Source organism: Tenrec ecaudatus, chromosome 11 (genome assembly GCF_050624435.1).
Source record: "Tenrec ecaudatus isolate mTenEca1 chromosome 11, mTenEca1.hap1, whole genome shotgun sequence".
Lineage (NCBI taxonomy): Eukaryota > Metazoa > Chordata > Mammalia > Afrosoricida > Tenrecidae > Tenrec > Tenrec ecaudatus.
In genome coordinates this window covers 51,478,579-51,501,733 of record NC_134540.1, presented here as the reverse complement: position 1 = coordinate 51,501,733, position 23,155 = coordinate 51,478,579, and the positions used below count along the sequence as shown (strand labels likewise).

At 47.5% G+C, this 23,155-nt stretch overlaps 1 protein-coding gene across 2 annotated transcripts in view; it reads right to left on the bottom strand.

Annotated features, from left to right (window-relative positions):
* Nucleotides 1-807: 807 nt before the first annotated feature.
* Nucleotides 808-23,155, bottom strand: part of COG3 (component of oligomeric golgi complex 3) — a 68,826-nt gene continuing 46,478 nt past the window's right edge. For both annotated transcript variants that reach the window (XM_075563051.1, XM_075563052.1), the window contains 8 exons: nt 22,251-22,340; nt 19,535-19,655; nt 16,297-16,385; nt 16,044-16,178; nt 10,621-10,696; nt 6,793-6,920; nt 5,397-5,495; nt 808-2,548 (listed from right to left, as the gene is read on the bottom strand). In XM_075563051.1, the coding sequence (XP_075419166.1) occupies nt 2,519-2,548; nt 5,397-5,495; nt 6,793-6,920; nt 10,621-10,696; nt 16,044-16,178; nt 16,297-16,385; nt 19,535-19,655; nt 22,251-22,340 (768 nt within the window). In that variant the 3' untranslated portion in view covers nt 808-2,518. The remainder of the gene's footprint in view (nt 2,549-5,396; nt 5,496-6,792; nt 6,921-10,620; nt 10,697-16,043; nt 16,179-16,296; nt 16,386-19,534; nt 19,656-22,250; nt 22,341-23,155) is intronic.

Sequence of the window (23,155 nt, the reverse complement as noted above, 5' to 3'; positions counted from 1 at the left end):
GCTGGGAACAAGATAAGCCCTCTCAGAAGCAGGAAAGGAGATGGGATCTCACTTCCATCAAGAGCCCGAAGAGGAGCATGTTCACAGAACTCCATCACCATTTTGGGCTTTACCTCCCTCAATCTGGGAGGCACTTGGGTCACCAGAGAGGTAGCAGAGGAGGAGCAGCAACAAGACCCAGAGCCAGAGCCTGAGAGCGAGGTGGGTGTCCCAGCCCAGGGATGGGCAGAGAATTCAGGTAGCTCCTGGCTAGTGACGGGGTGCCCCAAGGCACCTACATGAGGGATTCAGCTGAGAACCTTCTGGCTGAGGCTTCCAGTCCAATGGAGTGCCCTTGGGGCATCCATCTGCAGAGCTGCCAGAGCTTTGGAACAAGAAGCAAGGCAGAGATGGGGCGGCTACGGACCTGAGAGGCTGAGGATGCGAGGCCTGTCTGTGGGTACGGAACTATGTCCTGAGCATTCCTGAGCCTGAACCCTATTAACTTCCCTAATATAAACTCCATAATCCTTGAGGATGGTCTGTAAGTTCTGAGAAGCCACTCCAACACTATAGCTGGACCCAGCGGCCGTACAGGGCTGATCGCGATGGGAGGGGCGGTGAGGTGGGTGTCAGAATGGGTGAGGATGGAGGGTGGAGGCAGAGCTTTCATCTACCTCAACTGGTGCGGAGTTCCATTCTCCTTCCCCTTGTGAAGTCACAGAGCAGACACTGACTGACCCCATGCCATGTTTCTCTTTCTCTCTCTCTATCACGCGCACACACACACACACAATACACGGTGAAGGCAAACTAGGAAGCAAAAATCTTTATTTTTTTTAAATTCACATTTATGAAAAAGAGCAATTTCTAACCAAATAATATAAAGCATTTTAAATTAATTTTAAAGTATGTACACTTTGTATAAGTAAACACTTGAAACTGTACAGATTTAAACAAATATCCACTTAGCAAACAAGAAGGGTCGCTATCACCTACTCCGCTCTTAGCCCTGTGTAAAGTGCCTCAGAAAGAAGAGTCACAACGCGAGCCCGCGAGCCTGAAAGTGCCGCCGCCCGAGGGCCACACTCGCTCCCCGTGGCCGCCGGGCAGTCAGTCCTGTACAAGCGTCATGCCCTCATCTCTTTGGAAAGGCTACCCAATGTACATATAATACACAAAATTGGATTATTTTACAGTTCATGTCGCTAAACGTGTATGTAAAACCCTAAGTGGAAGTAAGTACAACCTTCCGAATTCAGTCCTCTCATTTCAGAAAATGAATATGGCCCCTTCTGTCCCCTAACTCCACAGAACACAGAGTATAAGCTCTACCGATGACCACCACCAACAGGTAGCTGATGGAGACATGGGGAAGCAAGGCCACTGCTGGCCCGGCTGGGCACCCCTGGCAGTCTAGTGTTGAAACCAAGCGCTCCCAGTTCTTTTGGAACCAAGTAGGCTACAACTACTGTAATGTTTGAGGCAAACCCGCAGCACCGGCCCCGCTCCAGATCCCTATCCGGAAACAGGTCTTTGGAGGAAGTCCCAGACACGCGTGATGTATTCGAGGATCCCTGACTCGGTGTGGTAGGATTAAAGGGTGGGCACTCAGCCTCATCAGCCTTGCCTGTGTCAGGACAGCCAGCGTTCTCCAGGGACAGGCATGGAAGGGCAACGCGCTGGCACGGCCCAGCCAGCTGACACCGGTGTCCCTTCCAGAGAAGTGCTGCGTGGACGGCAGTGTGGAGGGGCTGGGGACCCTGACCGTCCTTCCTCAGACCCCCTCCCTTTCTGAGCCGTCCGGGACCCCCTTCATGGGTACTGCCCCTCACAAACACTCAACAGAGTGCCGCGAAGATTTTCACGAACGATGCTGCACGCATCCATTCTGAAGAGGCTCTAGCTCCCGCTCTTCAGCAATTCAAGAAGAACAGATTCTGGAACCTTCTGCAAGGCCCAGGCACCTTTAAACTGCCTCCCATCAAACACACAGAAAGATATCAACCCCCAACTCCTAGGAAAGTCTCCAGCCTGCTCCACACTAACTTCAAAATGAGAGGCCAGCGGTCCTGGGGATACAGTAGCGTGGGGGCCGCAGGCGGGGGTGAAAAGGCAGCGGCTGTGGAATGTGCAGTGCTTGGAAGGGCTGCAGTGTTTCTCCAGTTGACACAGCGTACTCAACTCTCAGGAGCGGTGCATCTATAAAGTCCAACTGTGCCTTTAATTAAAATACTACCGACTGTAAGTGTTTCCAGGACACATCTTTGGGTCCCAGCCATTTCACTGCACGCCTCCCACCCCGCCCCACCACCACGGCCCACGGCTGCTTCCTAAATACTTCCATTTCCTGTGAGCACTGAAATGAGGCAGTGGCCACCGCTCTGAGCTTAGTCTTTGGCAGGACGCGCTGAGGGCAGCAGCAGGCTGGCGCGGCGCTCAGGGCCGCGGTCACAGACAAGTCCTCTGGGTCTTGCAGGGAGCAGACGCCACCACTCCGCCTGGACACGTGGGCTCTACACTCCGCTGGCTGGCCGGGCTATTTCGAACCCGAAAACAGTATGTTCAGCTGCAAAGCAGAGCAAAGGCCCAGGTTAGGTCTGCTGTGGAAGTTGTTCTGCCCTCAAAGCCAGGAGGAGAGAGTTTTAAGGGACTGGTACATGCGTGGAGCCACTGGGTAGAGAAAGCACTCAGCCCCTAGCCAAAAGGCTGGTGGTTCTAATCCACCCAGAGGCAGCTCATGAGAAATTTACTACCAAAATCCCAGAGCCTTGTCAGCTCCACAGAGTTCAGTGCTACTCAGACACCCGGGATCACTGGGGTCAACCTGGCTCTGGGCTGCTGGTACGGTTTCCACTCCTCACACGCTGTCACGCACCAACTGATTGGAACCACCGTGCTGGCCTGCTTCTGAGCAGTACTGGGTACTGGGGCTGTGGGGGCCCCTCGGGTAGCACGTCACTGTAGGGTCACTGTCTCTATGCCTTCAGCCAATTAAGACCCACAAGGGGAGACAGGAAAAAATTGTGTGCCGACACTGAGTGGGAGTTAGAAACTGCTTAAATACCAAATGCCACGTTTTTCTCTGCAGAGTGGGTTTGGGGAAGGGCTGTGTGTAAGATGAATTCTTTAAGCGATGACGACCGGACGGCCAGGAACAGCCTGGACAAATGGACTTTGGCTTGAGCACCAGCCCTGACCGGCTGGCGGAGTGGCCTGCCAGGACTCGGCAATAGGGAGGCACGCCCCCACTGCCGCTGCAGTGTGGCGGTGACGGCAGCCTGCACCACCCATCTGCCTCCCAGGCCCAGGCCCGAGGGACTGAGGGCTAAGGGAACCTGGCAGTGTCGCTTCAACAACAGCCCTGCCAATCAAGTAAGCCCCTCCGAGCCTCTTCCATAAATGACAACTGCCTGCCAGGCATGGGGATGGGCTTAACATCCCCTGTGAGTTTTCCCACCTGACAATCACTGTGAGGGAAGAGATACTCCCAAACTGAAGGCCTATCTACAAAGATCAACTCTGGCAAGGGCGAGAAATACAAAGACAGGCTGAGGAGCTAGCATTGGAATTTTAATATGGGCCACAGGTGAGCTAATGTGAGCACTCAATGTCCTACTGTGACCACGGAACAGTGTCCTTGTATGGGGAAACCACCCTCGAGCACAGAGGCGCTGGGGAGTGATGTAAAAGAGAGAAGGAGGGGGGATAGGAAAGTACAGTATAAAAATGGGGCAAATGCAAACAATGGGGTTCAAAGGGTTTATGGGAGTCTCTTACACCATCCTTGCATCTTTTCTCTAAGTTGGAAATTATATCAAAATAAAGCTCTTAAAAACAACTTGTACTGCCATACAAGGACCTTAGGAAAATAGATCACAGTTACATTTCCAGCTGAGCAACGAGGGGAAAGGAAGCAGCAAACATGAAGAAGGCTCACAGAATCAGACCAAGGGCTTCCAGCCCTGTGGCCTCCTGGCCACGGCACTCCACCTCCTTAAAGGGTAACTAGGCCCAGGCACACCTGGTGGTGGAGTGGGTTAGGGTTTGACTGCCAATGGCAAGGCGGGCCACTCACACCCAGCAGCTGCTCTGCCGCAGAGAGATGAAGCCGTCCACTCCGGCAAAGACGGACCGGGTCAGAAGCGGAGGAATAATCCTACTCTGTCCTAGAGGGTCTCTTTGAGTCAGAACACACCCAATGGGACTTAACCGACAATAATCATTCGTGTTTCAAACAAAAATATTCAGCTACCTAAATACCACGACTTGAATCTTTACAAACAGCTTATGTAACTGAAACAGCAACATGTAGCATCAACTATAGGAAGGATTAAAAAAAACAATGAAGTACTCAAGCAATCCCTGAAGTTGGAAAGGGCAGCTGTGGGATGGTCAATCTCTTCTACGGCTCTTCTCTCAACGGTCTTGTAACATCCAAAAGATGACCAGGCAGGGCTACACGAACAAACTGCTTGTGGCCCAAAAATGGCTGGGATGGTGCTGTCAATAACGCAAACCAGGAGCATGGCATCCTTTTGGTGGAGGGGGGGGGGGGGTAGCTGTGCCAGTACAGTACATACAAGCCTAACAAGGAAATCAGTTTGCCAGCCCATGGAGCTTACAATGAGCCCTCCTAGAAAATGGAAGAGGGGTCTCACTATCACCAAGAGAGAAAAGCCAGGGTAGAGTGTGTCCTTTGGACTTGAGCTCCCTACACTGAGAAGCTCCTAGACCAGGAGACAGGGCTGTAACACTGGAGATGGTGCGAGACAGCAAGTGGCGGCAGCAGCAGCAGACACAGTGGCAACAGAACCAGATGACGCGGTGGCTTCCCTGCCCACAAAGCAAGGCCGTTACAGCGGACCTCCTGACAACTGGAGCAAGAGAGCATGTTGGGCTGAGGATCCCTGGCTCAACGAGGTACCTCGGGACACTTATTAGCAGTAGTGCTTGAGGGAGCAGGTCAGAGGCCAGGCTGAGGGCTGCCTGCAGGCACAGCTGAGAAGTGATCCCAACCAAGCACTGTATTCTGAATTGCCACCTACTACTTTGCTAGTAAGCTCCTTAACTGTGATCATAGGTGTGAGTTCTGTGTGGCCATCACAACAAATACTTGACAGGTGTCAAAATTGGTAACACGTTTGAGGGTAGAGGTGTGGCTGACCCCCACCACAGGAGTCAGCCATTGGCTGCTGCTGACAACTTCCCCTTGTGACTTCGTGAAGGGGACCTCTGACGGCTGGCCCACTGTGACAGCAATGCGAAGTTTGAGTTCTGGCCCACCACACTGAAAAAGCGTGCAACTCCAGAATCAACCGTTAACACCTGCTTACTCACAGACATCATCTACCTGAGCGAAACCACCCAGATGGAGGCGAGCGGCCAGGCCCCTGTCTGTGGGCTGGACTACCTACCTGCTCCACGGTGGGACAGAAGATGAGCCGGCTGTCCTCAGGGCTGAACTCATCCCTTACCAAGGTTTGGACCTTTTGGAAGGTTTGCTGAATGTTATTCTTAAGAAGAAGAAGAAATCATATGAAACAAGCAGCAGAAAACATAAACAGTTGTCTTAAACCAGCAGAACAGTTCACTGTGATGGAACTCCAAACACCTGGCGAAAATGTATGCTCTAGGCGGTTCCTTGAGACCCGCCCCCCCCCACCCCCCGGCCCCGCGCACCCCCCTGCACTAGCTAGCACAGCTAAAATCTGCTGGGTAGTGCTTCCCGGGAAAACCCAACGCCAGCAACGTCCGAGAATGGGCAGGCTCAAGCAGCAGTTTCCTACACAGCGCTATTAAAGGTCCAGGGACTGCAGTACTTTATGAGTTCAACCCAGAGCTGGCCGGTTTCAGTCCCAAATGTGCTCCAGCACTGTGCCCTCGGTGTCCACTGCACGTTCCCACCGCCCACCAGTGAGGCAGGGTCCACCCCACAAATCTCTCGCATGTTGGGCCAAATCTAAGTGAGACCAGAGCTTTTTTTTTATTTACTTGATAATTTCTGCTTTTAACGGCAACATGTTAAAATCTAAGACAATGTGGGTGGCCAAAAAAAAAAATGTACACCTGAGGCCCACACAAGAGGGCTTCTTCAGCCCACTCATTGAAAAAGCCCATTGCCATTTCAGGCCATCCTTCAAGAAGGTTCCAAAGCCCTCTGCTACATGGACCCTGGTGGCAGAGTGGTTAAAAGCAAATAGCTGCCAACCCCAAGGTCAGTGGTCTGAACCCTCCAGCTGGAGAAACAATATCACAGGTTGCCTTCACAAGGATCACAGCCTGGAAATTCCTCTACGCAACTGATCAGCAGAGGGCCTGTGTTCTGGTATGTACACTAGACTTCCAGGCGACTGTAGAACAATGAAATTGAAAGATAACAGAACTTGTCCATGAATGTTGTGAAGTGTCAGTGTGTGTGTGTACACACGACCATGTGCGCCACAACCATTGTAATGTAGAAATCTGTCAGAAAAAAAGTCAAAGATCGTCCATTAACACAAAGGAGAGACTATGTTAAGACTGCACCCAAAGGAGGCAGTCCCATTGTGTCTAGCTCTCGAAGAGTTCTCCTTCTCCCTCTCCCCCAACCCTAAGACCAATAAATCTATCATCCATCTATCTATCTATCTATCTATCTATCTATCTATCCATCCTATCCTCTGGTTTGATCCTGGTGATCACTCATCAGCCGAATGAGGCTCATCTATTGCCACTTGGAGGGGTCTACAGGCAGCACAGAACAGTATGTATGTGTGGTAAGAACATTTGAAGAGACCAATCAGCATTCGTATCGCTTATCATGATACTCACCCTAACAGGCTTAAACAAGATGAACTCTGTATCTTTATTGGATAAGTACAGCGACATACTTCTCAATGTCAAAGGCAGCTTTGATTTTATTGTCTTAAAGGCATTTGACACAAGGTCATTGACCTTTGCTGGAAAGAAATTAACCTTATCAGTGTCACAAAGAAAAACAGGGAAAAGCATTTCCATTGCATTTTTATTCCGAAGGGACAGAAGGGCTCTCTATTTCCCCCAAAGAGTTGCTCTAGTTTTTCTTGTTTATTTATCAAGTTGAATCACAAGCCTTGCACATATTCATTCCATGTCTACTATGTATCAAATGCTAATCCCAAGGGCCAGGCTGCCGCACAACATTCACGGAGGCTGTTCTACCACCCTTGGGAATATGAGGGTAAGGTCACTCTCACTGCCATCAAGATGATTCCAACTCACAGGCTACACATCCACGTAGAACTGGCCCCATGAGTTTCCAAGATTGTAACTGTTTACCGGAGTAGAAAGCCTCATCTTTCTCCAGATGAAGAGCTGGTGGTTTTGAACTTCTAACCTAGCAGTTCACAACCCAACCCATTACCACCACACCACCTGGGCTCCTGAGAATAAAAGAGAAGGCATTTTGTTTTGTTTTAAAGAGCTACTTCATTATGAATGGCTTATGCATTGTCAGAGCCGATGCACACACTCTAAGAGACACTACGATGTTTGCTGAGTTCATTCAGACCTGCCTATGCACAGCAACGAGGCATCTATGTACATGTCTGGTGGCTTCTTAGACTGTCTTGGGAAGAGAATTCCAAGTCGGAACAATTATGCGACCAGGTGTCACATCGGGTTATCTACGTGGAAAACAGTCATCAGCCTCGAGACTGTAAAAGGAACGGCTGATGGAAAAATTCAGAGGCTCAACCTGAGCCCAGCACTCACTGCAGTGGCTTGTGCGTGGCTGGGCTGCTGGGAGCTCTGTCACAGGTGTTTCATAACCAGCAGGGTCACCCACAGTGAACAGGTTCCAGCAGAGCTTCCAGACTAAGCACGCACTACAACGAAGTTGTCAAGGATTCCATCCTGCTTGGATCCACAATCAATGCTCATGGAACCAGCAGTCAAGAGAACAAAAGATGCGCTGCATTGGGTAATCCTGCTGCACGAGGCTTCTTTAAAGTATTGAAAAGGTGTTACTTTGAGGATTAAGATGCATCTAACCCAAGCCATGGTGTTTTTAATCACCTCATAGTCATATAAAAGTTGGACATGGAATAAGTGAGACTTAACAAGAATTGATTCATTTGAATTATGGGGCTGGTGAAGAATATTGAAAAATACCATGAAATGCCAAAAGAACAAGCAGATCTGTCTTGGAAGAAGTAGAAAAAAGATGGCGAGATTTTACCTTATGTACTTTAGACATGTTGTCAGGAGGAGAGACTGGTCCCTGTCAAGGGCATCATGCTTGAGAAAACAAAGAGGCAGTGAGAAAGAGGAAGGCCTTCAGCAACGGCTCCAGCAACGGTCTCAGACACAGGAATGTGAGGCTGGCTCAGGAGCAGCAGCTTCGTTCTCTTGTGCCTAGGGGGTCACTGTGAGTCCCAGTAAACTCAATGGCACTTACCAGCGACTTGACTCAGAAAGGCCAAAAGAGCAATGAGACATTGTATAAGACTGGCAACATTTATCAAGAGAGAAGACATCCAGGCTCCTTTACCCACTGCTGATGGGAGTATAACTAACTGGTCCACCTTCCTGGACAAACACTGGGCCATTTTTAGCAATTCTTTAAATAGACATATTCTTCCACACTGGGGATTGCCACTGTTAGAAATACCCCTTCTGAACACACTCACAAAACACCAAGATAGGTGTGCAACGTGTATAGAAACCCCAAACCCGAAATGGAAGCATGTACCAGCAGCATTGAATAGTAGCGCCATACAACGTTGGGCCTCTGGGAAGTCGAGTAGGTAGGGCTAGCTGGGCTACTACAGAAAGGGCTCCAGACACAGGAGCGACGAGTAAGGAGGAGAGTGCAAACTAACTTTACCTAGTTTTTGAGGCCATGTATGCTGAGTATGGCACAACTTTAGGGAAGATTATCATCACTAGCAGTTACTTTTGAGAAAAGAACTTATTTGCATGCAGAGAGCAGAGCTGATTTTTCGTTTTGTATCTTTGCAAAGTCCCAACTGTGTCCCAGGAGAGCGTGTGTGGTTTGAGTGAGGAGGGTGTGCTCAAGCCAGGTGTGGCAGTGCAATGCTCTCAAGAGAAGCGAGCTAGCCAGGGTCTGCTTGTGGAATGACTGAGAACCTCTTGGCTCCTACAAAATACACAAAAGCGCCTCCAAGACACCGCAATTCCAGGGACTCTAGTTCCAGCATCACTAAGCACCCTTCTGAGATTACGACATCTATTTTTCAATTCCTCGGAAGGCAGAGGGCAGTGTACAGGCTCCTCCAAGGGCACACGCCCCGAGTCAACAAGCAGGTCACGTCCTCATGTGGAACCCGCTCTCTGTTGCACTCCCCATGAGATGAGCCCCAGGAGAGCCAGCGTCTGCCTGCCCCAGGAGCACTGCGCTTCTAAAACAGGGACGCTAAGTCCCCAGTGCTCCCACCCAAGATGCCTGGACCCTCCAGAAAAAACAACTCCACTTCCATAGTGGCTCTCAGGGCCTGAAGATGGGTCACAGTTGTAGCCACCCAGCCCTTTTCGTAGAAAAGTGGAAACAGTTCAGTGACAAGGTGCAGAGCCGTGTCACCATCTCTGTTGCAAGTCATCTCAGTTTCTTTTTATGCTTCCTGTTTCCTTACAGACATTTCTCAATGGCTTAGGAACACACTACACCCGATTCTGAGAGTTCACTGGGACTCCACCGGACAAAGTGAGCACCCAGAGTCTGAAGGAAGCGGGGAAAGGGGGATATGCTAATTACCCATCAGGCCCCTGGCTCTAGCTGTACTCAATGTGCCTCTGGCTGTTCGCTGGATTCCACCTACCTGAAAAAAATTTTCTTACACCCAAATGTTTCAATTACATAAATGCCTACTCAGAATAAAAAATCAACTCCTATTCCGAAACAAGTTAACCTTTAAAAGTGACTAAAGTCATGTGCCAAAGGCTCACTCGAACCCTTCGAGAACTTTCTGGAATCTGGCTGAAAAGTCTGCTTCTCAACTGTGAGAAGTCAAATGGGTGGTTAGCACAGAGGCAGATGGCAGGATAAGCGCCTCCAGTGTCCTCAGTAACAGAACCGGGCTTTCTGCCTTCTGGCGACAAGTGTACAATGTCTTTTAGGGAGCCCCCGGTGGTGCAGTGGTTAATGCTTTGGTCTTCAACTCATAAGGTCTACAGTTCAAAACCACCAGCTGCTCCAAGGGAGAAAAATGGAGCTTTCCACTCTGTTAACAATTACAGTCTTGGAAACTCACAGGCGCTGTTCTGTCCTGTCCTGTAGGGTCACTGTGAGGGGAGTCCATTTGTTTTTTAGAGTATGGAAGGTGAAAGTTCACATAGCAAACGAGGTTCCCATTTAACACTCCCTACCCAGTGACTCAAGAGATGTCAGTTATGGTTACCCAACATGTCACCATTCTCAGACATTCCATTCTGGTTGTGCCAACTTTTATCTAAAACTAGGTGTGGTTTCTTATTCATCTCTTCTGTGGAAAGCTTGCTGACATGTACGTCGTGTTAGCAAATAAAACCTGGCACCTCCAAATGGAATCTTGCAAGAATCCAGACCCTAGATCCCCAGTGTGGCTGGGAGACGCTTTCAGAGCAAGGACCTAATTCACCAACGGCCTGAAAAAGAAACCCCCAAGAGTGAGACTGGGATACCTGGTTGTGCCCAAGGCTGCTGGGAGAGCATGTACTTGGGGCCTCCCTGGCTGGCCATTGTTTTCAATGCTGAAACCTGGCAGAGAAGACAAAAAAGGTTTCCACATCATCAATGACAAATTAAATCAGAGCTCCTCTCAAAGGCTACATAGCATCGTTTGAACCTATTAACTCAATGATAATCAAACCTGAAAACAAAAATCTTTTTGCTTAAAGTTTTAGAGCTAAGGAAAATTTTAGTTCTTTTGTGATTTCTTGGAGATTTTTCAAGAGTAAATATATTGCCATATACTGCCTTTCCTCCCTCGCTGACTCCCTCCCCTGAAAACAGACCAGTTGAGAGGGAGAGGGAGCCGGTGAAAAGCAGCCCGGGGCAAAGGAAGCGGCACTAAATGGGCACAGGCACCAGGAAAACTTCACCCCGCCAGGATGCCATCTACCTCAGAGGCGGAGGGATTCCAACTCCTGAGTGCAGAGTCCACAGAAAGCATGTCTTCAAAACCAATCAGACTTTGGAAAAGCATCAACAGGGGTCCCTAGCCAACCAGTGCTCTAGAGGTAGACACGGGAGGCAACCTTCTCCCCGGCCTAAACCCAGCCATTCGTGTCAGCATGGCTGCCTGGGCAGCAGTGTGGTTACAGGGGTAATGACAGCAAAAGCAAGGGCTGGCTGGGAGAGGGGACAACACAGCATGAAGCATTTCAAAAGGTTCAGGCTAGTCCTTAGCTTCAGGGGAAAAACTCCTTAGAAAACTTGAGTACCAAACATCTTCAGATTTGTCAGTCATTAAAAAGGCCACACTAAATCTTCGGGGGCAGGGAGCTTCAGATCGCTCCAGCTTTCAGTTTCTACCGGTTATTCTCCTGAATCCAGCCAGACTTTTGCTCATGGAGGCCCACGTTATGAAACCACCCTTTCCCTAAATTCCTTTCCACAGCTCATTTGTCACTGTAAGATCCAACTGTTAAAAGCTGATCATACACAATTAATTAGATGTGCTGGAAGATGTGAGCAGAGTTTAATCAGGTTGCAGCTTGATTGGAAAGCAACCGTGATAAATGCTTTCTGAGGCTGGCATCCTGTTGCTCTTCCTCCCTGGTAATCGGACCAGTTGCTGCTGCCTGAGCTAGTTCTTTGCCTCAACTCTGTGCTGCACTACCTGTGGGCGGAGCCAACCCTGGAATCATGTTGCCTTGCATACAGCACTAGAGCTTGAGACCCCATCTCAAAAAATATGACCCCATGGGGCCTGCTTCACTAAGCTCCTTCACTACTGACTGTTGCTGCCTCACCCTGCTGCCTACAGGCTGACTCTGCTTGTCTTGTCTGAGGGCAGACTCCACAGTCTGCTTCCTGGACCATGGACTGGCAGCCCAAGTCGAGTTGAAGGAACTTCAGTATATTAACTGTTCCACCAAAAGTGAGTTGAACTGAGCCCTCTATTACTGCTGTGTGGACTAATTAGCTGCTGTATTCCTTCTCGCTGTATAAACATCCTTTTATGTATGTATCATCATATGTGTCCTGGTTTTGTTTCTCTATAGAACCCTAACACATTAGATGAGACTAGAGGAAAAATAGCACTCAACATTAGTTTATATTTCTGCTATGTATATGTAAATAGCCTAAGTAAATTTATAAAAATTGGAATATAAAAAGATAAGTCAAAAGTGCTGCTAGTAAAGTTCCAGTTAATACAGGCATGGGTGTGCCCCACATAAAATCTGCTTACACGTCTCTGCACTCAGTGGGCAGCTGAAAACAAGTTCTCTCTGGGGTCTTAAAGGCTTGCCTTCCAACAGAAAAGAGGGTGAAGGGAGACATTGGTCAGTGTAAGACATGAAAAAATAATAATTTATAAATTATCAAGTGGAGGGAGGGAGAAAAAATGAGGAGCTGATATCAAGGGCTCAAGTAGAAAGAAAATGTTTTGAGAATGATGATGGCAACAAATGTACAAATGAGCTTGACACAATGGATGGAAGGATGGATTGTGAGAAGAGCTAAATAAATAAAAAGGCTTGTCTTCCAACAAGCAGTCATCAAAGTGAGATGTGAAGTGCGTGCACATGGAAGAAGCACACCAGCCTGTGTGATCCAAGGATTGTAACTAACGTAATCCAAATCCGAAGGAAGGAATGGTATCAGAGTTTACACTGTGAAATCAGTTTGCAGAAGACTATGGTCCAAAATGGAAGCCCCAAATCCATTTGCAGGCTCCACACACAGCTTAAGCCTAGGGTGAATCCACTCTGACCATAGAAGAGGAATGTGACTAGCCTTGTTATCAGATAGAGCATTGTGAGGGGGGGTTTAGTAGACAGAATTGGGTTAAAATGTAGTCTCTTACTTGATCTTCGCCTTTTGGCCCATTTGAAAGTTTCAGTTTTTTAAGGGGAAGGGGAAAGATAAGTGAATTCCCTCTGACCATAGACCCAGGACATGAACCCTTGCTATCAAGCAAAGTACATCAGAAAGTGAATGATGGTAGATTTGGTTAGGTTAAAATTTGACACCTTATTATCTGATCTCCCTTTTGACCCAATTTAAAGTTGCTCTTTCTCTTGATTGAGGTTTTCTCTACTTTGTTATTGTTCTGTGTGTGTGTTTTCCCCAATGTTTTCCTGTATGAAATCCAGGATAGGTAAATCTACAGAGACAGGACCTAGATGAATGGTTTCTTGGGATGTGCTAGGGAAGGCCAGCGTGAAATGGGGACTAGCAGCAGGGAGTACAGAAAGAACATGTTCTGAAGTTGACTATGAGTCTTTACGGGAGCAGACAGCCTCATCTGTCTTACATGGCATGGCTGGTGGATGTGAACCGCCAGGCCAGCTTACCTGGCACAGTCGCCAGGGCTTCCTTAGAAAACTACACAGAGACTCTAATCCTAGATTCCATTACAAATCCTTCAGAAGATTCATTCTGCTCTTGTTAAGACTGCAGATTGCCCATCTACAACACCCCACCAATATAATGTGGACACAAATCCAAAACTCTGTATTGCAATGTGCAAGATGGTTTTCTATGAGGAAAATTTCTGTTTAAAAAAAAAACCATGGTGATTTGTCCAAAAGTTGCAAAGTATCCACATTGCTTTAAAACTCAAAAGTCTTATTGGAGTTTTTTTAAATTTGTGTGGGGCAAAACAACCCCACATGCCCCTCCCCACCTAATCCCTGATAGGTGCAGAAGGGGGTCAAGTCCCCTGACACATCCCACCTGCACATCCCACCAGCAAGGGTAGCTGGGCGATCTTAACATGTCTCTAGTGGGAACTGGCTTGAGAGCAATGGGCTCACATTTGCGTTTTGGATATTTCTCTATTGTTTAAAAGAGTATCTTCTGTCATGACCACAGGCTGCAGCCATCTTAGTGTGGATGGGGTCATTTGCTTTGCTGTCACTTGGCTGTACTTTGATTGAACACAAATATCAAAACAGGACATGGTTTTTTCCCACAAATCCTTCTTCTAGGCTGTGGGGGGGGGGGGGCATTCTTCCCAGTAGCCAGACTGCAGCAGGCCCCACGTCCTGCTGTTAAAGACAATGGATGCCTGCAGTCATCTATTTGGTTCCAGTAGGTGGGGTTTACACCTTACTGATAATGGTTCCTATGGAGATCTAGGGAATAGGTCAAAGTTAAGCCGACATCCTAAACCTAGGATCTGCCCATCTTGTCACATGTATAATCCCAATCCCTCCCCTTCCTATTGCGTGTATATCCCTAGACCACCCCCCCTCGTTACTGTATTACCTATAAGACAGCCCCTTCCAGTGACATATGTCCTCACCTGTAATTAGGGGGCTTGCACATCCCCAGAGAACATAAAAGGCCTGGGCTAGCATTAAATCTCTCTCTCTCTCCCTCCACGTGGACCATCATGCAGGGCAGAGGTGAGCATGCTACCATGAATCGTATCTGACTCCATTTATTTCAATACTTCACTTCTATCTCTCATGCTTTCAATAACTTTACTATGATCTTTACTTATTATCGCTGTACTGTGTTAGGGACTGGCTTCCCCTGACACTAGGCTGATACACTTCACACTTCTGAAGACAGTGTTTCCCTCTCTCTAGTGCCTCGTGAAGAAGCTTGCTCTTCTCAATTCGTGCCACGCTCAAACAGTTTGGGCACCCTTGAGGGGCTCAAACTGTGTTCTGTTTCTAGGTTCTCTTAGCTTCGTGAACAAAGACAAGCCTGAAGGAACAAAATTTAAAAAAAAACAAAAAACAGGGGGGTGGGACAAATTGAGAGCTGCAGGGTGTATGGGGTAAGGTTTTCCCACAAAATTCTCTTCAGACAGCCCTTGCCATCCACAAAGAACTGAGCAGGCACACGATCTGTCATGGAAAAAATTCCTCCGCACAACTTTCCTGGTCTTTCTCTCAGCAATCAAGTTTTCCATTCTCTTAAACGTCAACGTAACAAACCCTAGTGATGATTTTGTGTCCCTCAAGAAAAGGCACCAAGAGTGCCTCTTTGGAATTCCCCAAACGAAGCAGCCCAGCGCCTTCTGACTGGACCTGCTTCCTTTAATTTACCTGGCCCAGCAGACCCGATGGGGAAGCCACTGTTTTCCCTGGACCTCTGGAGGCACCCAGATGAGACTGAGACGAGCGTGTAACTCAGAGCCCTCGTGTGCAGTCATCCCCTGAACACCGAGACGTGTCTGCTTTCTTTGGAAGAAACCTGTGCATGTGGGAGCTAGAACCTTAGTAGCAATACTTGTGTACTCACCTTCATTTATCTTGTCTCCCCAGTAAGACTTGGGAATTGAATTCGAAAGAAATGATCATCATATTTTTATCATTGCTATGATTATATCCTCTAATACAATTACTTACTAACAGCGGAGGTTTCATGAATTATTCTTAAGACTTTAAAAAATATGACAAAAGAGAGTCCTTAAATAGGGCAGGACAGCTAAATGAAAAGATTCGGCTGAGACAAATATTGGCCGTGGTCTCAGTGTTTCGTTGCTGACATCAGACAGGTTAGCCAGATGATGAATGGTCGCTAGAAGGCGGAAAGCTGGACCAACTGTCGGGTGCTTAACAATGTAGCAGACATCAATAAATCTAGTTCTCGATTGGCCGGGCAGAAGAGAAGGCAGCAACAGCAAGTCAAACAAGAAGTCGCCTGTTTTAAGTGATCGGAACCTCCAATGCACAGGCTAGGCCCACTCCAGGAGACCTGGTCAGATAACCTACAAACACCGTCAACAGAACCGAGCCTTTGCGGTGTTTTCACTCTTCTGCTTATGAACCGCAAAAAAAAAAAAAAACACACACACACATCTAAATGCCCAAACACCCTCAAAGCAAAACGTTTCCAGAGCAGGGAGCCCAGGCAGCACTGCTCCGGGTCCCCCTGCCAAGAGCTTTGCCCTCTGGAAGCATCCTCAAGTGGACTGTACCTTGGTCAGGAACTCCTCGAGCTGCTCCACGTACAGCGTGGTCTGCTGCTGGATAAACTGCTCGCAGGCCGACTTCAGGCACCGGTCCACGTCTTTTTTGGAGTCAAGGTAGTACTCTCTTATCTCGGGAGTGCCCTTCAGAGGAAGATGACAATTTCCTCCTGTGGTTATGAGACTGAAAGCCACCAGACCATGCGCCCTCACCCAGCACCACCACCACCACCACCACCACCAATGAAAGATTCCTTCTCACCTCCAACAAGAACTCTATCAAGGCATTGTTGCTATTCAGCCTAAAAAATCGTGGAACAGTCTTAGGGTTCAGGATCTTAAATGCTGCATCTGTGAAACAAAATTACTCCTCCAGTGAGCACACAGCACGTTACAGAGAAGCCCACTCACACTCAGTGTGCTACACACCCGCTGCCACAAAGCCCCAGCAGCCCCAGGGCCACCCATTCACTCTCCTCCATAAACAGACGAGCGGCAGGCCCCCCTCACGTCTCTCCAGGCCTCACTGCAGTTAGTCATGCACACAGAAAAAAGTCAGATGACCAGTGGTGGGTTCGGTTTTTCTGTTGACACCTTATATCACTGTGGGGCTTTGAGGGTGTTCAATGGGATTTTTTTAAGTATCCACATACTTACCCACAATTTCATGTGAAGGTCTTGGCTGGCACAGAAATTTATTCATTGGAAATAGAGTGAATAAACTTATGCGTCAGCCAGCAAGAAAACACCATAAGGACATATTTACCCCTTAACCTCCAGACTAACTAGAATCTATGCAGAGGACTAACCGAGGTCTCATTGATGTTCAAATGCAATAAGATTTAGCAATTAGTTGGGAGAGGTTAGACACCAACAGAGTGGAGTAAGCAAGTATTAAGTGCAAGACAGGATCACCGCTTTGCTTTGCTTTGCTTTGCCACACTGGAGAAAGGGCAGCTCCAGTCTTCCAGGCCTAGGAAGCTGCACGCAGACTCTGAGGTGCGTTCACTGCCTCTGACCGTGGTGGGAAGGAGAAGGCCCTTGGTCAGAGGCCCTATTCAGTGTAAAGCTTTATTTAGCACATGGTTCCGCTTCCACTGCCTTTTTCACAAGCTACCAGAAAGATTCTGTCTGAATGCACAGAATCCTCACCACAGGGCTGGGTCACATAGCTTTTTAAATTTTCTCAGGAAAACAGCCTTACGCTGAATTTGGCCAAAATATAAGATTATTTCATTTTCTCAGTGGAGTTACACTCAAATCAAACTGCAACAAATTATCTACTAAGAAAAACTAAAAGAAAGCCCACCTGGGGCAGGGAATGTGCGGATGTGCTTTATACAACTTATGTATGTATATGTATGGATTGTGATAAGAGTTTTGTATGAGCCCCTAATAAAATGTTAAAAAAAAAAAAGAAAAAGCCTATAAAGTTTCAGGTCAAAAAAAAAGAAAGCCTACCCCCTCTTTGTCTTCAGTCGTTTATATAGGGTAGGGACGAAGAGCAGCCTGGGATAAGGCTGAACAGAGATGGACACCTCAGGAGAATAAGCCTTAAAGAGCGATGTATTCTTCAGTCAGATGTATATTTGCCTGTGTGTATACATACGGAAAGACACACATGACAGATGCAGATATACAAGGAGGCTTTCAAGTTTGTGGGAAAATTTCATTATTTTTCAATTCCATTTTTCATCAGCTCTTCAAAGTCCCCTTCAAAGAATAGATACATTAATATATATTTAATATGCTTAAGATAATGTTCATTCTGTAAAGGTAGACTCCAAGAACTACAGCCGGAGTGGTATTTTTTTACTGTATTTTTCAAAATTGTGTTGTACTTTTTTATATCCTACAGTAGATGAAGAGCACACCGGTTAAGCAGCCAGCGCGCGGCAGGAGGCGCCAAGGCCATGTCCTGGAGGAAGGAGGAGAGCGCAAGGCAAAGGAAAGAGCGCGTGTGTCTCCCTGGGCTCCCCAGCGGACCACTCCACGCCGGCCCACGCGTGAACAAGCCGTGAACAAGCCGGCAGGGCCCCGGGGACAAAGGCACTAGGCTTTCCTCAGAACCATGGAGCACAGCAAGCACACCACCGCGCGAGTGGAGCAATTCTCCCAAGACACAAGGACAAAGTTCACTCATGGTATACAAGGAGGGCTTAAAGCATAAGGGGCTAACTGCCTCTTGGAAACGGTTGAGAAAAGATGACGGGCAGATCAACTTGTAAGGAATTAAGAGCTGTTTATGGCACAGTAACTACTATGACCTTTTACAAACGAGCTCTTGTTCACCCAGTCGAACACAAACTCTTGGGTGGATAAATCCTCGTTCCCGGGATAATTCGATGTCTATTCCCAATGCAGCAACCATATCTACATGATTGCTGAACAGCTCACACCCGCCACCTTCCAGCTGATTCTAACTCACAGTGTGACTTATAGAACAAGAAGATTTCTAAGGCTGTAAATCTTCACAAGAACAAAATGCCTTTCTCCTGCTGGGTTGGAACTGCTACTCTTCTGGCCAGCAGCCAAGTGACTAACCACTGAGCCACCACGGTGCCTTATGTAACAGCCGCTGATTTAATAACTGCATTCATGCTTACTTAAGCGTCTTCGACTCACAAAGCACTTTAACATACATTTTCATCCGTAACGATCTTGGTAACCTGGTGGAGGATCAGGGTAAGTTTATCGTGACCCTTCCACTCTGAGAAGGCTGGGGTGGGACTCAAGGTCACACAGAGTCAGCAAAGATGAGCCAGTGACGGAACCCAACTCCTACAGACTCTTACAGAAGCTCTCTTCCAAGTTCATTATCCCCAGTGTATCAAGCTGGCCTCTTGAATTTTCATAAAGTGACAAGCCATCAATTCAGTATTTCAAATGATCCCAATTAGCTGACCTTGTAGTTAACCTAGTCCTCGCCTATCGATTATCTCATTATCTGACATCTGTATTTATGACAAGATTTTTTGGTGTTTTCCTTCTATCTAATTCACACAGACGGCGGCAGCAAACACAAGGAGAGGACAGCTGCGTGTCAGTGCGGCTGGACTGTGGTTCTCAGCGGCCTGGCAGCCATGGGGTGTGATGATGTCACTTGGCACTGAGGTCATGACGCAGTCATCCTCCATTTGGTGATCATTTTCACAGAGCACTGTGTTCATACAACAAGCGAGCCCTAACCCTGTCAGTAAGTCTGAGGGTGGGCAGTCACTAAACGGTACCTCACTTCTGAACGATTATTATCAGATGTGCACACATCCTACGACAGGTAATATGTTTGTAAACTGCTCAGAATTGCTGCCATAAAGAAAATACAGCAAGTTAGAAGTAACGAAGATGTTGATAGCTTAGCTTAGTAGCAAGGAGTAACATGCTTATTAGCAAGCAAATCATGCAAAAAGAATTGCAGATGAACAAAAAATAAACCTATAACCCAGGCTGACACATCTGGTCAAACACACCCAACTGTGCCAGCCAGGCCAACAAAGTACCTCTAGTTTTCTTGAGATCCAGGGAAATTTCCTTAATGGTGAATTCAGTGTGAAATGGAGCAATCTGTTCACGAAGTATCAAAAGGTGCTTAATTAAGAAAAGTTGTCCATCAATCTGAGTCTGTATTGCGAAACAAAAACAAAAAACACACACGCTGTATTATTACAGATTAAATAAAAACAAACATCTATAATGTTTTTAACTTGAATCAGCATTAGTCTACCCATTATGCCACCTTTAAGATCCAACTTCTCCTGCGTGGTGCAATGAGCTCCCCCCATAGGACTCAAAAATTAGGAAATCACCCAGGTAAGTATTTTTCAAACTCTTTCACACTCTCACCTGCTCTACTCAGTAATACAAAAGTGTCAAAGGAAAGGCTATCGAAGGACACAGTTAAAGAGAGAAGCCAACTCTATTTTAAGGTGGTGCAGAAATGATGAAGCAAACCCCACATGGAGAGGGCAGTAAGGCAGAGCCCGCCCTGAGCTGAATGCCGACCCCGTGGGCTTCCCAGTTTCTCTTCAGTAACACGGCATTCATTATTTGGTCTACAGGTGCTTCAAAATTCAGAACATCACACATACTCCTATTTTCACAAGTACAAATGCAACTTCCAAACAGACGACGCTTAGGGGTCACTATTCTGGACTGGGCTGCCAGGCACAGAGCATGGACTACATCCACCCTCAGTCACTTCTTTCCCTTTCATCTCCTCGGGTCCAGACATAGGCAGCTGTGCTGCAAGCTTAAATGTCCAAGCTCTGCACCAAGCCCGTATTGATAAATCATCGCAGCTCTCATACAGAAGCCACAAGACGACTGTGTCAGCTACTAAAGGAAGATCTCCATGTGAGCATATGTCTTGACTCTGTTATCAATATAACCCTTACAGGGCCTGTGAAACAAGGTGTCCCCTCCCTCCCTCCCTGCTATGTGGCCATGTCCGTGTGTGCGTGTGCGTGTGTGTGAGAGAGAGAGAGCGCGCGAGAAGAGGCTCCTATGTACTCAACAATCAATTTAAGTATGACTGATACAATGGAAACTGACTTTGCATTTTGGAACACAGCGCACCTGATACAGAAAATGCCAATGTTTCCATTATCTGCTGTTTCCACAGAAGTAGCCATTCTGCTGGGCACCAAAGTTCAGTATGGATACACTCGCCTTCCTAAAGCTCTGATAGTCCAGCAACACCCCGGGACTTTGCAGAAATGGCGTGTTGACACAGCACAGTGTGACACAGCACAATGTGTGGCACACACTAAGGGCTTGTTTGTTATGTTTACAAAAACAAGTTTTGTTTTGTCCTTAAAAGACTAGAAATTGTCCCTAAGACATTAAGGTATTGTCACTGACTACTCTTTAAAGTTCAAAGGCAAAAAACCTACATAAGCTGGGCCATGAAAAGAAAATGCCCACCGTCAGTTAACCAAAGTGAGCTCAGGCAAAGAGAGGGAGCTAGAGGAGGGTGGCCTCGGGCTAAGAAGGGCAAAGACTGAACAATCAAAGAGTGCCTCACACCTCCTTCGACAAGGGGACCGTGGTACTGAAGATGTAAGTCTATTCACTTGGCTTTGTAAAAAATCAGGTCACGCTTTCCTCCTCTGTCCAGAAACAAGAAAATTGTGGAAAATTAAAAAAAGATATACGGAACAGAGGAAGAACAACACAACAGCTGCCCAAGGCTTTCAGTGTACATGCTTTCAATGCATTTCTCGCACGTCATGTAAGGCGTGCTGCGTACTGTATCTGAGCTATACCCTCTTCTTATTTACTTACTCAGGTATTGAAGCTGGTGTGTAAACTGGCCTTTTCACGGAATGCTATGTATGACGGCAGTGTTTGGGACGTGCCATCGCTCAGCCATTACCCTAACGTGACAACATACAGGCCTCTCTGAAGTTCACCTATTAGGAAAATATGTGAGAGCCGGAGCTCAGACCTGGAAATCCTTTTGTACAGCTGCCAGCAGCCTGTCTAGAGTGTAACTTTCTGTCCTCTCTCGTCCCCATATCAAGAATCCATGTCTACTACCCAGGCCCTGAGGAGGAGGACGGGTAGTCATAAACAACAAGGGAGGTGACTGGCACCAGGATCCCAAATCCTGTCGTGGGGAGATTTCTTTTTTAATCAAGTTAGAAATCCAGTGGGTACGTCTGGAAGTCCAGGGGGGTTCACCAGGTTTGCACACCAAGCAGCAATGAAACCCTGGCTGGAAGCAGGAGCCTCTGAGGCCTCCCGGGGGTAGAGCGACCCTCAGAGTCACACTGCGCCTCGGGGACCCCTGGGGGGCGCTCGTACCCACAGCCTTGACTCAGGTCCCTTCTCGATTCCCCACCAAGTATGGTCGCATGACTGCAACTTGTAGTCACATGACTCAGGGCCACAGTTGCTAGGGCTCAAAACCGCCTGGCTCTTTTCCTGCCCAGGAAGCCCACACTATTTCAAACATCTTGGTAGAACAATGATAAAAACTGCTACTTTTCCTTGAGAACACGCTGTGCTGTTCCTCAGCCACCACAAGCGCTCATCCCCTCGCCCAAGGAGCCTTAGAAGCATCTGCACTCAACACGGAAATACAGTACGAGCTTCCAGGTGCCTCCGAATCAAAGCCCACTAAGCAAACCACCAGCGACCAAAATGACTGCACACTGTTGTGTCTGGAGATAAACTCTCTATTCCACAATATTGCTGAAAAGCAGTAGAGCAAACCTTGTTTTTGCTGATAGACTCTGAGGCTCCCAACAAGGACTGAATGCAGGCAGACAAGGCTTCCTGTGACAATCCCTGGAACACTGCCCTCTGGTGGAAGGAAAGAAAAACATCAGCCGGCAGCACTTCAGACAAGACGGGAAGAGATCTTGACTCATGAGTTTGAAAAGGCTGAGTCATCTAAACCAGGAAGAGTAATCTGGACTCACTACAAAAGTCCAGAACCCAGCAAAGGGAACTCTGGTTGGATTTCAAAATCTCCAAGTACAGGCCCCTGTATCTGCACAGTTTTAAACAGATGCAAGGAAATCTACACCCCACCGATCCAACAAAGCAACTGTGCACCTACCTGGCCCAGGCACCGTGTGAGAAGGGATAAAGGTAAAGCAAAAAGAAGTGCTACAAAGCAACAAAACTTTTATCGAGCAAAACGATCAATATGTAAAGCTATTGCTTCTCAACATATCCTCCATGTTTGAGAAGTTCACTTGAGTTTTCTTAAAATTTTGTTATTATCTTTGTCCTCGAAATCATTTATTTCCACGGCACAAAAAAATTCTTTTATGAAAGTACCCTGATGAGCTAAGACCCGTACGTGACTGAGCAAACGTGGCGCAGCCCATCTACTGATCACAATGCCAAGTTAGGTTGGGAAAGGACCGCACAGGAGTGGGAAGGAACCCGACTAGCAATACCCTCGTCCGTGTGCCTCTGGGGCCCTTTTAAGGACGAGTGGCATCTGGGAAGCTCCTTCTATGACTGTAACATTTCATCATTTTGAGATGCCACTAGGACTGTGACAATCTAGTAATTGAATTAAAAGCATTTTTACTTTATAAACTATGCCTGGAACCCCTGTAGAGCAGGTCTATTCTGTCCGATATTGTCTCCATAAGGTGACAAGC